At 42.7% G+C, this 14,901-nt stretch overlaps 1 protein-coding gene and 1 long non-coding RNA gene across 5 annotated transcripts in view; one reads left to right on the plus strand and one right to left on the minus strand.

Annotated features, from left to right (window-relative positions):
• Window positions 1–12: 12 nt before the first annotated feature.
• The window catches only part of RCAN3 (regulator of calcineurin 3), a 31,324-nt gene continuing 16,435 nt past the window's right edge, over window positions 13–14,901 (minus strand). For 2 of the 3 annotated variants that reach the window (XM_088022565.1, XM_088022566.1), the window contains exons 3-5: window positions 2,658–2,835; window positions 1,397–1,564; window positions 13–312 (exon numbers count right to left, since the gene is read on the minus strand). In XM_088022565.1, the coding sequence (XP_087878691.1) occupies window positions 128–312; window positions 1,397–1,564; window positions 2,658–2,835 (531 nt within the window). In that variant the 3' untranslated portion in view covers window positions 13–127. Of the gene's footprint in view, window positions 313–1,396; window positions 1,569–2,657; window positions 2,836–14,901 lie in introns of all 3 variants that reach the window. The other variant, XM_028113915.2, reaches the window with a different exon arrangement.
• On the plus strand, window positions 256–2,853 carry LOC148164557 (uncharacterized). 2 transcript variants are annotated; one of them, XR_015768013.1, is made up of 4 exons: window positions 256–320; window positions 785–995; window positions 1,478–1,829; window positions 2,557–2,853. It is a non-coding gene; the product is annotated as an uncharacterized LOC148164557 (long non-coding RNA). The 2 variants fall into 2 exon arrangements; XR_015768012.1 differs by having other exon boundaries at window positions 785–936.

A 14,901-nucleotide genomic window follows, 5' to 3' on the forward strand; every position in this document is an offset into this window, starting at 1 on the left:
CCCCAGCCTCACCCCCCACACACGCCCCCAGCCTCACCCACACACGCCGAGCCACGGTGCGCCAGAAGGGGCAGGGACCTCCAGCGCGGAGCCCCCGGGGGCGGCTGCCTGGCACCAGCCAGAGGCCTCACAGTGCCCCATCGAAGGTCTGGGGCTCACTCAGTGCTGTGGCTGGAGGCTCGGGGCGCCTCGTCTGGGTAATTTTCTGTTTGGGGTTTTTTGTTTCTTCTTCCTCTTCAGTTTCACTTTCGCAGACATGAACCACCACGCTCGGCGTTGACTCCGTTCCAGCATGGAGCTCGTATTTCTCTCCTGGGGAGGTAAGCAGCAGAAAGAGGAGTTTGTCTCTTGAAACTTTGTTCTACTCTTATTTTAACTGCCAATTATTGGCTTTTAGATCCTATGCCAGAGCACTTTACCTCGCTTTCGCCTTCAAGGTTCTTATACAGTTTTGCCCTTTGAAGAAATTAGCTGGTGGGGAGGACTGCGGTCTCGGGAGTTAAAACGGAAATGCTAACGACTGTTCTACGGACGGCAGGCGTGAGCCCGTTTAACTTCAGAACGGCTTCGGTCTTCCCTCGGGAGACACCTGTACGGCTCCAGGCAGCAACCTCTTTATTATAAGACCTCACACATGCACGACATTGCTCTAATGTCTAAAAACACCACCAAGCCACTTCCCTTCAAAATGCCTTCTGTATCCCTTTCTAAGAGACATAACATTATTGTAGGTGGACAACTAGTGTGAACCAGCCAGGCACTGATTTCCTACATTATTTTAAAGGAATGAAAGAAATCAAAGAGAAGAAAAAGAAGAAATGAACAATAACTATAAGAGAAGAATTTGGAAGGAATAATATAGCATTGCCATCAATTCCTTGAAAGAAGTATTCAACATAGAAGTCTATCTGGTCCTCTGATGGGACCAGGGAGAAGGTAGCTAACATTCACTGACGATGTGCAGCAGTTAGAATTGCGGTTATGTTTATCATCAAGTATGTATCATTTAATCCTTATTAACCACACTGAAAGGTAGCTATTATGATCGCTATTTTAGATGAGAAAATGGGCTCAGAAGCTGAAGCTAAGTAACTTGCTCAAGAGCCCAAAGTTAGCAGGGTACCTGGCTGGCTCAGTCTGTGGAGCGTGTGACTCTTGGTCTCAGGGTTGTGGGTTCGATCCCCACATTGGGTGTAGAGATGACTTAAAAAAATAAAATCTTAAAAAAAAAAATCACAAAGTTAGCAAACACTAGAGTTGGAACCCAGGTTTGTGTGACTTTATCCTCCACTCTGATCATGTTGCCACTGGTTGGCTAGAACGCAGATCGCGGAATATGGTCTTTAATTCAAAAGTTTCTTGGGAAAAAAAATTAGGAAAGGTAAGGGTATATTACCTGGTCCCAGTTTGGAAACCGCACAGAGTAAGTCATAGTTTATAACAGGCATTCCGTCTTCCCCCTGCTTCCACCCCACAGGCGGCGAGGCGGGAGGGGAGATGAGGAACTGTTTGACCGGCTGCGGGGGCAGTAAATACGACTTGTCCTGGGTTTCACTGGACATCTGTACCTGTGGGCAAGGAGATGCTCAAAACCAGCCTGTGACTGGGCTGTTTCTTCATTTTCATCATGAGGCTAACCATTACACCTCTTTGGAGAAAAGGAAAGATTTCTCCTTGGCAGTCTGTAATTCCCAGCAGCGGCGGCTGGGTCTGTGTGGCTCACGGCCAAGCGCACAGTGCATGGCACAGAGCCCACGCACCCCGGGTGCCCAATAAACGACCACCGAATGAAAACATGAACCGATAAGGAGAGGAACAAACAATGAATGGTAATAAACCTGAATTCCGATTGTATTTATCTATGTCTTTTTCTGAACTCCAGTTTTAGAAGAGATTAGGTTATATCGTCTCCATAGCTCCACCAAGAAACATCCTGACAACTTTCATTTACATTTTCATTTGGAGCATGAGACAATAAACAAACCCCTTTTTTTAAGTTTGAAAGCTAAGACCAAAATACTTCGTTGAAAATAAAAGAGCGCACTTAATAAATGAGTAGAGGTCTAATGCCTTTATGTCCTCAATTCTTCTGAGGAAAAATTGGTTTGCAAGTGCTACCCAGGCAGAATTAGAATAATAAGCATAGGTGATTCTTGGTAACCAACAAGCTCCTCTGCAATTGCAAAGCCTGGGCCAACCTTTCCGCAGTGCTGTGCCACCTCCCTGGTCAGCCCCCAGGCTGGCAGCTATTTTCAATGGGGTGTCTCCTGAATCCCAGAACACAGAAACGACTTCAGCGACTATTTTCTCAATTCTCCCAAGGCTGTCACATCCCAAATGCCAGATTCTAGATGCACAGGAGGAAAGTCAATTCACTGATCTTAAGGTGTCAGGGCTTCCCCCCTTCATGTAACCCCGTTGAGAAAAGCTGCCAGAAAGATGGAATTCCTTTAACGTTTAGCATAAGTAAAAAAAAGTGGGGGGGGAGGCAAATATCCTTAATATTTATATATCTGTAAAATAAAGGAAAATATTTTTATATCATTTCCTGATTAGGATTGTTTATTTCAAAGACTGCTGATATACTCATCAGGAAAATGGAGGATTGATAGTATTTTGGGATGGAGGAAAAGAGGTTGAGAGAACAGCGTCACGAGGTACCTGTGCAAAATACAGCTTCAGCTTCTTCCCGTGGAAGTCCGTTTCGTTGAGTTCTATTCGTGCTCTTGCTGCTGCTTCGGGTTTGCTGAAATTTATTCTGACTCTTCTAAAGCTTTTAAACAACTGAAATGTCACTTGGTCGTCATAGACAGTGAAAAGTGCTTCAAATCTCTCCTAAAAATTGAGGAGCAGCAGGGCAGGGGAGGTGGGGCGGGGCGGGGGGGGGGGAGGAAATCCTTTAGCCAAAGGAAATTTAAATCATTAAACATAAGTAATGGGATGGAACTCATGATTTGCCATTTTTCCAAAAAAGAGTACTTTTCTTGCAGGTGTACAAGAACAGGTAACCCGTTGTCATATGCTAAATTCTGCAACTTCCACTTACTTTAAAAGTAATTAACGTTATTAAGTATGGTATAGGTTCAAATTATAAAATGAACAAATGTAAAGTATTGTGAAATAAATATAAGATATAAACAGAGATACAAACATGCCCAATCACAGAACAAGAACACTGTACCATTTTCAAGTCCCCAGTGTAGCAGACTTGTTTTTCCCAACCCATCTCTTTCTTCCTTCAAAGCAACCATTTCTGGATTTTGTGCTTATTATTCCCTTGCTTTTCTGTAGAGTTTTACATTTGTTTGTATCCCTGAAGACTTAATCACATTGCATGTATTCTTTTGTTAACTTTTTGTAAGCTTTTTTCCTTACATTTTGTTCCTAAGATTCTTCCTTGAGGCTGTAAGTCATTCCTTCCTGCTGCTAGACTATTCCACTGTAAAGCCATACCGTGATTTATCTAGTGCCGTTGGAATCTGGACTGCCTCGTATTTTCTACTACAGTGGTGCTATTGAACATTCTTGCACACATCTCTTGGTACCCAAATGCATGAGTTTCTCTGACTGGACATACCTGTAAGTGGAATTCCTGGGCCTTAGAGTTGGCACATCTTTAACTTTAGGAGATAATGACCAATAGTTTCCCAAAGTGTTTGTACCAGTCTACTCTCTACCAGCAGATACATGTTCTAGTTGCTTCGTATCTTTGCCAACACTTGATACAGACTTTTTATCAATGGGAGATAGAGACTATGAAATGGGCTCTTAAGTTTGGCTATCACTCACATTTCTCTAAATAATGAGGTTGAGTCTCTTTTTTAAGATTTTATTTATTTGAGAGATAGAGTGAGTGAGAGAGAGCGAGCGAGAGCAGGGGGAGGGGCAGAGGGAGAGGGAGAAGCAGGCTGAGCAGGGACCCCGATGCGGGGCTCAATCTCAGGACCCTGGGATCATGACCTGAGCTGAAGGTAGGCACTTAACCGACTGAGCCACCCAGGCATCCCAAGATTGAGCCTCTTTTCATGCTTATTGGCCATTTGGGATGCCTCTAAATGTGATATGCCTGTATCTTTTGTCCATTTTTCTACTGGGTTGGCATTTTTTATTGAGTCATGTAAGTTCCATAGAGATACTAATTCTTTGTCAATTAAATGGCCATTAACTATTTTTTCCCAGCTCTTCTCATTGTGGGTTTTTTTCTTTTTCTTGAGAAATAGAAGTTTTAAATCTGAATATTATTGAATTTATCACTTTCTTCCTTCTGTGTTTTCTGTGTCTTAAGAAATCCTTCTATACTCTGAGATCATATTGATGTTCTCCTGGGTTGCTTTCTCAAAGTATTATGGTTTTACCTTTCCCACTGAAGTCTTTCCTCAGCACAAACAATGTTTATGTACTAGGTGCCCCCCTCCCCACCAGCAACCACTACCATTTTTCTATCACTCTACATTAGACTGTATTTTCTAGAATTGTATATCCCAGGTCTGTCTGGAATGGCAGAGTTCCCTGAGATCTAGCCTCAGTGGAACATTTTATATAAATGTGCCCTTTTGACATCACTGGCTTTTAATTGGAGGACTTATTCCATTGTTGTGATGACTGATATTTTTGGATGTCTACCATCTTGCTTTATCTACTTTTCTCAGATTTTCTGTGTTCATAGTCTCTCCCTTTTTTACCTTCTTTTCAATTGATTTTTCTCTTTTTTTTCTATTTACCCCCTCTGGATAAAATTTCTATGAAAGATGCTAATGTGCATTTAGTACCTTCTCTAAAGATGCATTATATCCTACAGCCACAGTCCATCTTTGACAGAGGCAAAACAATGAGATCTTTTTCTCAAGGTTTATTTGGGAATATGTCATTCCACAAAAATATCATTTTTTTTGGTAAAAAGTAAAATTGTGTGTGTGTGTGTGTGTGTGTGTGTGTGTGTGTGTGTGTGTACATCCTAAATGTTTTGGGATAAAACAGAGCAGGAAAGAGGGAGTCATTTTATGAGGCTGAGAAAAAAAAAATGGTCCTATTCACATTTGTTAATAAATTAGAATAATGAGAAAAGCTAATTTTAATTACCAGAATAGCAACATTAAATTCTCTTTACTGGTCACCTTTATGCAAAAGTTTAATAAATGATAAGTAACAAAATAGACCTAAGAAAATTCTCAATACCTTAAGAAATACTCCTTAGGCTTGCCAGTAGTAACATAATAAAGGAACCTGTAAATTAGCTTTGTTTTTGGTTTCTGTGAAGATCCTTCAACTATTTGTTGATACTGAAGTAAAAATCATTTAACTTTTCTCACTTTGAATATTTTCCTACCACTTTGCAACACTCCTCAGTTTGACAAAATATAAAATGATTTGTGATCAAATATATATTCTTTTAATGTTCAAATATCCCTTATAATTCAGAAAACACCATCTGCTTAAAAATTATATTATTTTTGCTCATTCATTTAAAAAATATATATTAAGCAACCAACTGTATGTCAGACCTTTACACTAAGTGCTGGACTTCCAACTTATCACAAGCTGCTTCAAAGGAAGGTGAACTTTAAGATCAAGTCTGTTTTTATTTATTATATTATCTCTACATATTAGAGTAATACGGACAAATACGTATTAGAGATATAGTAAGGACTTTCACATAGCACATCGGTTCTTAAAAATAAATGTGCACAGGTAAATATATTAAATACTAATAATTACTAACACTTCTAGGCACATTTCAGAGTTTCCTCAGCATCCATTTCAAGGGTGGTTGGCTTTGTCACTTTTTAAAAAAATTAGAATTGAGATTTTGTGAAATTACATTTCATTTAATTCTTGGTGGATGCTCACATTTTGAATACTAAGTGAGTATTAAAATTCCCACGTGAGATAGTTAAGAAATGTGGCACCTGGGTGGCTCAGTCAGCTAAGCATCTGACTTTTGATCTCCACTCAGGTCATGATCTCAGGGTCATGAGTTCAAGCCCTGTGTTCATGAGTAGGGCCAGCATGGAGCCTAGGAAGGAAGGAAGGAAGGAAGGAAGGAAGGAAGGAAGGAAGGAAGGAAGGAAGGAAGGATCAATACTGAAGGCAGGGGAAATGGAAAGTAGGGAAGACCGAATTAAGCATGGTTTATATTTGTATTCTGTCAAGCTGTACATTAAACAATTTCCCTTGCTGAGGGTAAAAGGACCATGTATTTATTCCTAATTCCCACAACAATGAATTTTTTGTAGTTACAATAACACACTATCTCACAAATGAAACAGCTACTTGCTAATTACATCCTATTTCCTTTCAAAACATTTTTTTTCTCACTCCAGAAATATACTGTAACCGAATGTAACATGCAGGTGATAGCCATGGGTTCTATGGGTCTCTCTCTTCTAAATTCAAATACCTGTGAATGGATTCAGAATTATACAAAAACAAAGCCAATCAGTAAGCTTCTTCTAAGTTTTGTTAGATCCTTCTCTTTCTCTCCCATTTTCATGGAGCATAACACAGTTTGAGAAATGTGTGACTTCTCGCCATGAGGCGCAGTACAGAATACGAATTAACGTAGAGGCAAAATGATCACCGTTTCCTTGTGAGCAACAACGTGAGAGCCCTTGGCGGGTAGCTCCACCCTCCTGTGAACGCACAGGTACCAACAGGTGGATTCCTGAGGCTGCCCCTGACAACCCAGCGTGAGCACAACAAGGGTTCCGACGACGGCAGAGAGGTCATAATCTATCGACACGCACTTACAATAACTGGCGAGAAACAATTCATTCAGAAACAAAAGTATTACTTTTCTCCTTAAAACTGTTTTAGAGATAATTCACTTTTATATGTTTCTGAATTCTTGAGCAATATTAAAACAAACACCGTCCTGTTAAAGGGTGATGTTTGCACATTTGCTTCTGACAAGAAAAGGAAGATCCCAGAAAATCCAAATTGCCACGGACCACTCTCTTTTTCTAGCAGTCTCTTAGTATCCCTTCGGGCAGTACATCTATAGGAATAAGACAGTTAATAGTGCCTAAAAATCAATCCCCAAGGCTTTTCCTGTTATAGAACTTTTCCACAAAATATAGACCAGAAGTTGCCTTCACATGCTGAAATCACCCATGCAATTAGTCAGCAGTAAAAAGGACTACAAATACTTTGCATTTAAAAGATGTAAAGACGACATGTAACCAATAGCTTTCTTAGGAATTCCAGAAAAGTACTTTCCAGCTGGGTAACAAGCTGACTAAAGTCATGAGGAGAGAGGAATACAAAAGGTCTTATGGGAAGGTTGGTTTCAGGGAGGTGAGGGCAGCGGCTAGGTGTATATTTCTTGACCTTTCTGGAAACACCACTGCCCTATCCTCCATCCCAAAACAGCGAAGGCGAGGCTTATCAATTTCACTGAGGAATAAATTAAGAAAATGATTTTGCTGCACCCCTTTGCCTTGGACATAGGAGCCTGAAGAGCCCACCATGTCTGCACGTTAAGAACACTTTCAGTGTTGAGAAGCAGCAATGCTTCAATCCACTCAGCTGTGAAATTATCTTTGGAGTCCTACGGCAAAAGATTTTTCACATTCTCTGTCTACAAATGCGAAATAGAAAATTCCATCTCTCCAGCAGGTTCACAGATGTCAGAGACGAGGCCTCCATTTCCACCTGGGGAAAGGCAAGTGCCTTTGGTTCTCCTCAACATCACTGCTGACTACCAGGAAGAAAGCCCCCAAACTCCTGGGCATGGTGAATTTAAAACTTTGATCATCTGAGTACTTATAATAGTTCTGGGCCCTAAATTCAAAAGTGCCAAAGGGGAGAAGAACACACAGAAAATGTAAAAACCTTCTATAACTGTTCACTCATAGCATTCATGTTGCCTTCAATACCTTTCCAGATCAGAAAGAGGCATGAAACTGAATTAAAATTCAAGAAAATATGGGAGACTTATCTGTTCAGTATTGATTTTTAGGTTTTAATGGTTTATATGTTTACAGATACATACTCTGCCTTATTGGAACATAAGTTCTTAGAGGGCTAGGATTTTTCCCCCAAATCTATGATAACCTTACACCATGTACAAGAAAAGTAGTCAAACCAAAGATAAATCATTTTTGATGGTAACAAACTACAAATTGGTACTAGGGTGGTGATGGAAATATTCTTGATGGGGGAGTGTCAACTACACGGGTAGAGACTGTCAAAACTCACCAAACTGCACAGTTAAGATCTGTACATTTTCCTGCAGGCCAAGTATCACCGAATTAAAAACAAAAGAAGAGGGGCACCTGGGTGGCTCAGTCATTAAGCATCTGCCTTTGGCTCAGGTCATGGTCCCGGGGTCCTGGGATCGAGCTCCAATCCACATCGGGCTCCCTGCTCCGCGGAAAACCTGCTTCTCCCTCTCCCACTCCCCCTGCTTGTGTTCCCTCTCTCGCTGTGTCTCTGTCTGTCAAATAAATAAAATCTTTTTAAAAAATGTTAAAAAAATAAAAACAAAAGAAGAGGGAAAACAAGAGGGGGGATGGGGTGGGAGGAGGTGGCTACTGGAGTGAGCTGTGGACCAGCTGTGGAGGTGGCCCCGAAGCCCTCACCACTGCTGAGTGCAGCCTGTCAGGGCCAGAGCCTTGCATACCAGTGTCAGCCCCTGACCTGGCCAGGAGCACAGCAAGGCTACTATTTCCATCTTCACTTGGGACAATGCATCCTTAGTCACCAGTAGTCATCCTGGTTCTAGAAACTTCTTTTTTCTTCCATGGCTAGTTGAGAAAGATGTGGGTGTGTGACTGTGCCTTTCCAGAAGATGTGTGCCCGATGCAGAGGCCACATTCAAGCAGGTTGGTGGCCAATCACCAGCCTCCAAACACCTAGAAAATAGTTTGTCCCTTTAGGAGGGGAATGAGATCCACAACCACACTATCACACCTAATTGTGGCCCTAACAGTGAAGCTGGTTAGGTGGCAGGCAGGGCCCCTACGTCCAATGAGATCTCAGATCTTGACAGTCCCCCAGCAGCAGTGATGGCCTTTTCTCTTTAGCCTAAAGGTAGGCTGTTTATTGAAAAGAGCAGAGAAGACAGAGAAGCAGACAGCAAGGCCCCCTGGAGGAAAGGGCCAGATGGAACAAACCTGTGGAGCGAGCAGATAAAGGAGAAAAGCAGAGAATTCTGTCCCGCTCAGCATGTCCTCTCCTGCCCCACCGAGCACTGTGCTGTTGGGCATCTTGCAGAGGCAGTCCGGTTACCGCCGAGCATTATGTAAGCCAAGGACTCAAGATGGCCCATGAAACATTTCAGGTTTGTAAGCTCGTCCAGGTGCTGGGGCTTAAACATTGTTTTGATTCGAGACACCAGAGATGAGAAAAATCACACAAGTGAGTTCTTCTCCGGAAAACCATGTGAATTTCCCCAGGCACACGGGAAATGGGGTCAGGCATCCAGACTGCTCTTCAAAGTACCCAGGCTTCAGTGGTCAAGGTCAGGATTGTACATTAACGCACAAGGAAACCCACGACTCTGCTCTCCAGGATGTCCAGTTGAACCTTCACTTCCTCTTTCCTGGTCTCCCCATCGATGAAATAGGAAAGATTAGGGAAGCCCAGGTTCGGCTTGAACTTCATATCCAGCCTCAAGCTTCTCGGAGTCAGGAGAACGGTGCGGGCCAGGCTACAGGTGCTCTGACAGCTCATCACCACGGTGGTCTCTTTCCTGTGACTTTGGTGACAGAGCACTAGCTTTGATGAACATACCAAACCTTCCTCTGTCTGAGAGGAGGACCCAAGTAGACACCCCATCCATTCCTGAGCAACAGAAGCTCTCTGCTCATTAGCTTTTTATCATGGGTAAATACTCCTTTCTTCATCCAGTTTAATAGAGACTGTTCCCTTCTTCAAACATGAGACCACAAAAGAAGACCTCAGGAGGAATCCGCAACCTGGACAGAAAACTTCAAGGAGGTCTGACGGCTTCTACCAACCATTTATCTTTTCAAGTAACAGGGAGCTCTAGAGCTAGACTTCCTGGATTTGACTCCTGGCTCTGTTATGTAGCTGTGTGACCTTGGGCAGGTTGCTTACGTCTGCTATGCCTAGTTTCCTTACCTGTTCATTGAGGACAGTAAAAGTACCCACTTCACTGGGTTATTGTGGAGGACAGAGTGAATACTCACAGCTCTTAGAAGGACAACAGTGGGTACTATTACTGCTGCTGATGGAAACAGGGCAGGGCTTTGCCAGCAGCCCACTTGCTATTACGTGGTCACAAAAAATAGCTGCTCTTCTGTATGATGTGGACTCCCCAAGAAAGAGGTGAATGCACGGCAATGACACAGCATGAACCGGATGGCCCGTACTGTGAAGGCTGCCACTGGAAGGGTGGAATCCACCCTTCCTAATAGTCCTTTAGTGATTCAGATGCCCCACACTGCTGGAGCAGTCACCTGGGGACATGCCCTCCCAGGAGACCTGGCTATGCGGGGTGTGTGTGTGTGTGTGTGTGTGTGTGTGTGTGTGTGTGTGTGTGACACAGTGCACCACTGATTAATGACATCAGTGTCCGTCTTCTTGGGATCTTCTGAGCCTGACCTGACCCCCTGACCCTTCGAAGCAGAGACCGCTGGTTCTGTGTTATGACACTGAGGAATCTGGGTTATTCTGCTATGAACATGGGACTTGAGCTGAGGGCGAGAATAGCAGGAAATTTTTTTTTTTTTGTAGTTATAGCAGAATTCTCTATATTGAAAAAATACATAGTTTTCATTTCCCTGGCTTTATCTTTTTGCTTTGTTTGCTATTTCTTAAAATTAACTGTTTGGGGATGGCCTTGAAAATGCTTTGCTATGCATGTGTTCATGGTGCCAAGCTAGCACAGGGGAATGAAAAGCCATTTAAAACAAATGGAAATGGCTGATATGAAGTTATTAAAGTACAGAAGGAAAATGTGAAGCAGAAAAACAGGATTCTCTTTAATCGAAGTCAGTTATGCACAAAGATCAAGAATGTTCCATCCCTAGGCTTGCCCATGTGACCTCCATCTAGACTCTTCCTCGCTGTTCATCCACACTCACTCATTCAATAAGGCTGGTCCTACCCTAGGTGCTGAGGCTACAAGGACCACATACTATTGTGATTTGTTCCAGTACAAGTTTGTTTTCTGGTGGTGTTTTCTTCAAGGACGTTAGAGGGTGAAGATCATTTTGAAAGAGACCCATGCTTCCAAAGACAATGTAAACTTGAAAGAATGTCGCAAACAGCCATGGGAAGGAACTTACGTGTGTTATTTGTTCTTTAAAAAGAAAAAGGTAGCCTTCTTCTTGCTGAACATTTAGTCTAGCAGCTTTTAGGCAAAGCCAAGTAAAGTAGGTGTGTCCATGCTGATGGGGAGCAGGGAGCTTCAGTGGCCTGAGCAGGGTGTCAGAGTCCCAGTGGGGTGAAGAAGGTGGCCATCTGGGAGGCAGGCCGGGCGCCAGAACCCAACAGGGTTAGGGCAGTGTGCCCATGAGGGACAGCCCAGCACAGGGCGTGCGAGCTCAGGGGGCTGAGGAGGGTGCCCGTGTGGGAAGACTGCCCAGAGCAGGGGGAGAGGAAGGTATCTCAGCAAAGGGGCAGGCTGACAGGGTGTCGAAGCCCAAGTGAAGGGAGAAGGGTATGGAGGGAGGTCTGCACAGGGAGGCAATCCAGTGTAGGGTCGTGGCGCCCCAGTGGGGTCAGGGTGTGTCTGTGTGGGAGGGTGGCCCAGCACAGCATACTGGATCCCAAGCAGGGTGAGGATGGCACTGTGGGACTATCAGAACCTGGGTGGGGTGCAGAGGACTTTCATGTGGGGGGTTTGGGTGCAGGGCACTGGAACACAGGGAGTGTAAGGAGGGCGTCCACATGGGAAAGACGGTGGATGGTGGCAGTTATATGCAGAGAGAGCGACTGCATAATAATAAGATAATGGAAGCTAGTTTTCTGTCAAATAGGAGTTAAAAACGTGGAATGGGAGAAAACTAGAAATGAATTCTTTAGTGCTAGACTGGAGTTGGAAGTATAACTAGAAACACACATATGCATGTATCTAGATATTTCCTGGCTACGTCCACCAAGATGCCCAGGGACAGTGATAGTTAACTCGCACGCATATCCTGGTTTCTAAATACCATTCTCCGCTGGAAGGAGTCAGGGCTCCTTGGAGAAATGCTGGATCTAGGGCTGGGGCAGGCAAGGTACAAGGTAATTCTGGAATATCGTGTTGTGTTTCAGAGTTTAAAGGTGTACACAAAGAATGGTGCGTACGTGTCAAAGAGACACAGAAGCCATCTTGAAGGGGCCACCACTGGCTGAACCAGGGACAAATCACAGTCATGACAGTTAACAGGTAATGACCAAGGAAGAAGATCGGAAATCATGAACCGTACGGGTATAAATAAATGGTTATGTTAAAACTCTGATGGGGAAATAGGACATTTACAAATACCTGCCGCAAAATAATTATTAATTACAAGGAGAAAGAGAGTAACTTGACAGTGGCCACACCTGGCAGACACCACCTTAGTCAAGGGCTCCAAGTGAATTTTGTTGGGAGTAGGTCAAATGTCACCACCTGACAGGATGTAGTGACAAGAGCATCACTTCTGTGATATTCCTGCCAAAGACGCACAACCTGAATCTAATCCCGAGCAAACATCCCACAAACCCAAATTGAGAGACATGCAATAAAATAACCCACCTATAATCTTTGAGCGTGAACACCAACAAAGACCAGGGGAGACGAGAAATCCTCCCAGACTGAAGGAGACTAAAGGCGTCTGACATCTAAATGCAATGGTTCAAAAGAACTGGATTTTTTTTTATATAAAGGACATTATTGAGACAACTGGCAAATCTTGAATGGGGGCCTGAGGATGAGAAGGGTGTAATATGCCAGTGTTAATTTCCTGAATTTTGTGTCTTCTGCTAGGAGAAGGCCCTTGTTTGCAGGAAACACGTATTGTAGTATCGGGGTGATGGCCATCATTGTTGGCAACTTAACCTCAAAACGGTTCAGGAAAAAAAAAGTTCTTTGTACTCCCAAACCAGTAAAGATATTTTGATATGTACTCCCAATATATTTTAATTGTGCATCTACTTATTTATATATATATACACACATACATACGTTAGACATGTTCTGCTGCCCTTATCTCATCTATAAAACTTGTAAAAATGGAATGTCAATCAGATTAGGAAAACAGAAAGGACATGGTTACCAAAATTAGTTTATGAAGCTTCAACATAAATGTTGGGGAGTATTGGTATCTTGACCCCGTAGATGATGCTCCCAGTCTTATTCAGCACATACTTAATGTGCAGCAAGCTCAAAAGCTGGGCTCTGGGCCAGGCCGTGTGGTGGTGACACACGTGCCCATTCCCGAGCTGGTTCACTCCTGAGTTCTCTGCACCCACAGGAGCCCTGCTTTGGACAGATTAGGAACATCCACACATGGGTAATCCAGCTGTTTCTTAGAATCCAAGAGCCTTGAGTCCTGCCTTGATTTGGGGAATGGCAGAGCTTTCCCAACTGAAATGAGATTATTGGGGAAAAAAAAAATCTTTGATGCAGGATAGGTGCCTTTATATGTTGATAAAGGTAAACTAGAAGGCATTTTGACTCTATGTACACATTAGAGAAAAGTTATTTGAATGATGGTAGGACAAATTTCAGTTAAATTATAGGAAGCCAAGGATGACTCAATATTATACTGGTTCTTTCTCATCATTCAGGTTTCTCAGGTCTCAGCTCAAATGCCACTTCTTCAGACAGGTCTGCCTTGACCACTCTCGTTAAAAATGACCACCCATCAAGTCACTCCCTATCCCTCTACTATTTTATTTTCTTCACAGTACATATTATATCAGAACTGCTTACTCGCTTGTGTGTTAATTTTCCTCTCCCTATGCTCCACAAGGGCTGGCACCTTGTTCACCATGGTCTCCCTAGGACCTATAATAAACGTGGCTGTTACAGTGCTCAATAGACACTGCGTATGTGCATCAAGCCAGAGTGCGGAATCTGTAAACCAATGATGTCTAAGACCATGACAGCGAAGCCCCTTATAATTCAGTGATATCTTAATATTGCTGATAATCAGGATGCCTAAATTACCTAATGAAATGATTCAAAGTCCTTTTTAACTCTAGGTTTTGAGATAATGTATTCATAATGGAAACCAGAAATATAACTGAAGGTAAGTGGAGATAGCTTTTTTATTTCAAAAGCTCCTAAGTTTGAAAATCCCTAAATGTTATAATATACTGTCGTGTGTGGTCTGAGGACCGAGCGCGAGTCCATGAACTTTGCTACCAGTCCACGATAAGGCTCAGTAGAGAAGTTGAGAAGAAGTGTCTAGAAACATTTTGGCAAGTTTACATTGCTGTGACATTAGTACATTTTACGAAAACATCAGTCTGTGATAGTTTGGAGGAAAAACCTGGTCCTCCACTAAGCAGTGAGTTTGAGAAGCATCCGTTTATAGTTTATCCAGAAATTCACTAAAAAGCAGTAGAAATGTGAATGACCAGACTGGCAAAAATCTTAAATTCTGAAAATAGAAACTAATGATGTAATGTATGGTGATTAACATAATAAAAAAATGCGCCTTTGACTTACAAAAAAAAAAAAAGAATGTATCGGTGATGCTGTGGTGCAAGAGGAAGTCTTACATGGCTGGTAGGAATGCAAACAGGTACAGCAAATGTGGAGACCATTTGACAGTATTTGCTAGGATTGAAGAAATGCAACCTTACAAGCCAGCAATATCAGTCCTAGTTATACCGCCTTGCCCCCCCACACAGACAGGACATATACAGAACATTTAACATCACTGTTGCAACAGCAACCTATCAAAAACAACCTAAATGTCCAACAGAAGAAGGGGTAAACAAATTAAGGTAAATTTA

The sequence above is a fragment of the Eumetopias jubatus genome, unplaced genomic scaffold (assembly GCF_037043125.1).
Source record: "Eumetopias jubatus isolate StellerSeaLion01/CBP00866 unplaced genomic scaffold, mEumJub1_p1.0 scaffold_4, whole genome shotgun sequence".
NCBI classification, from domain to species: Eukaryota; Metazoa; Chordata; class Mammalia; order Carnivora; family Otariidae; genus Eumetopias; species Eumetopias jubatus.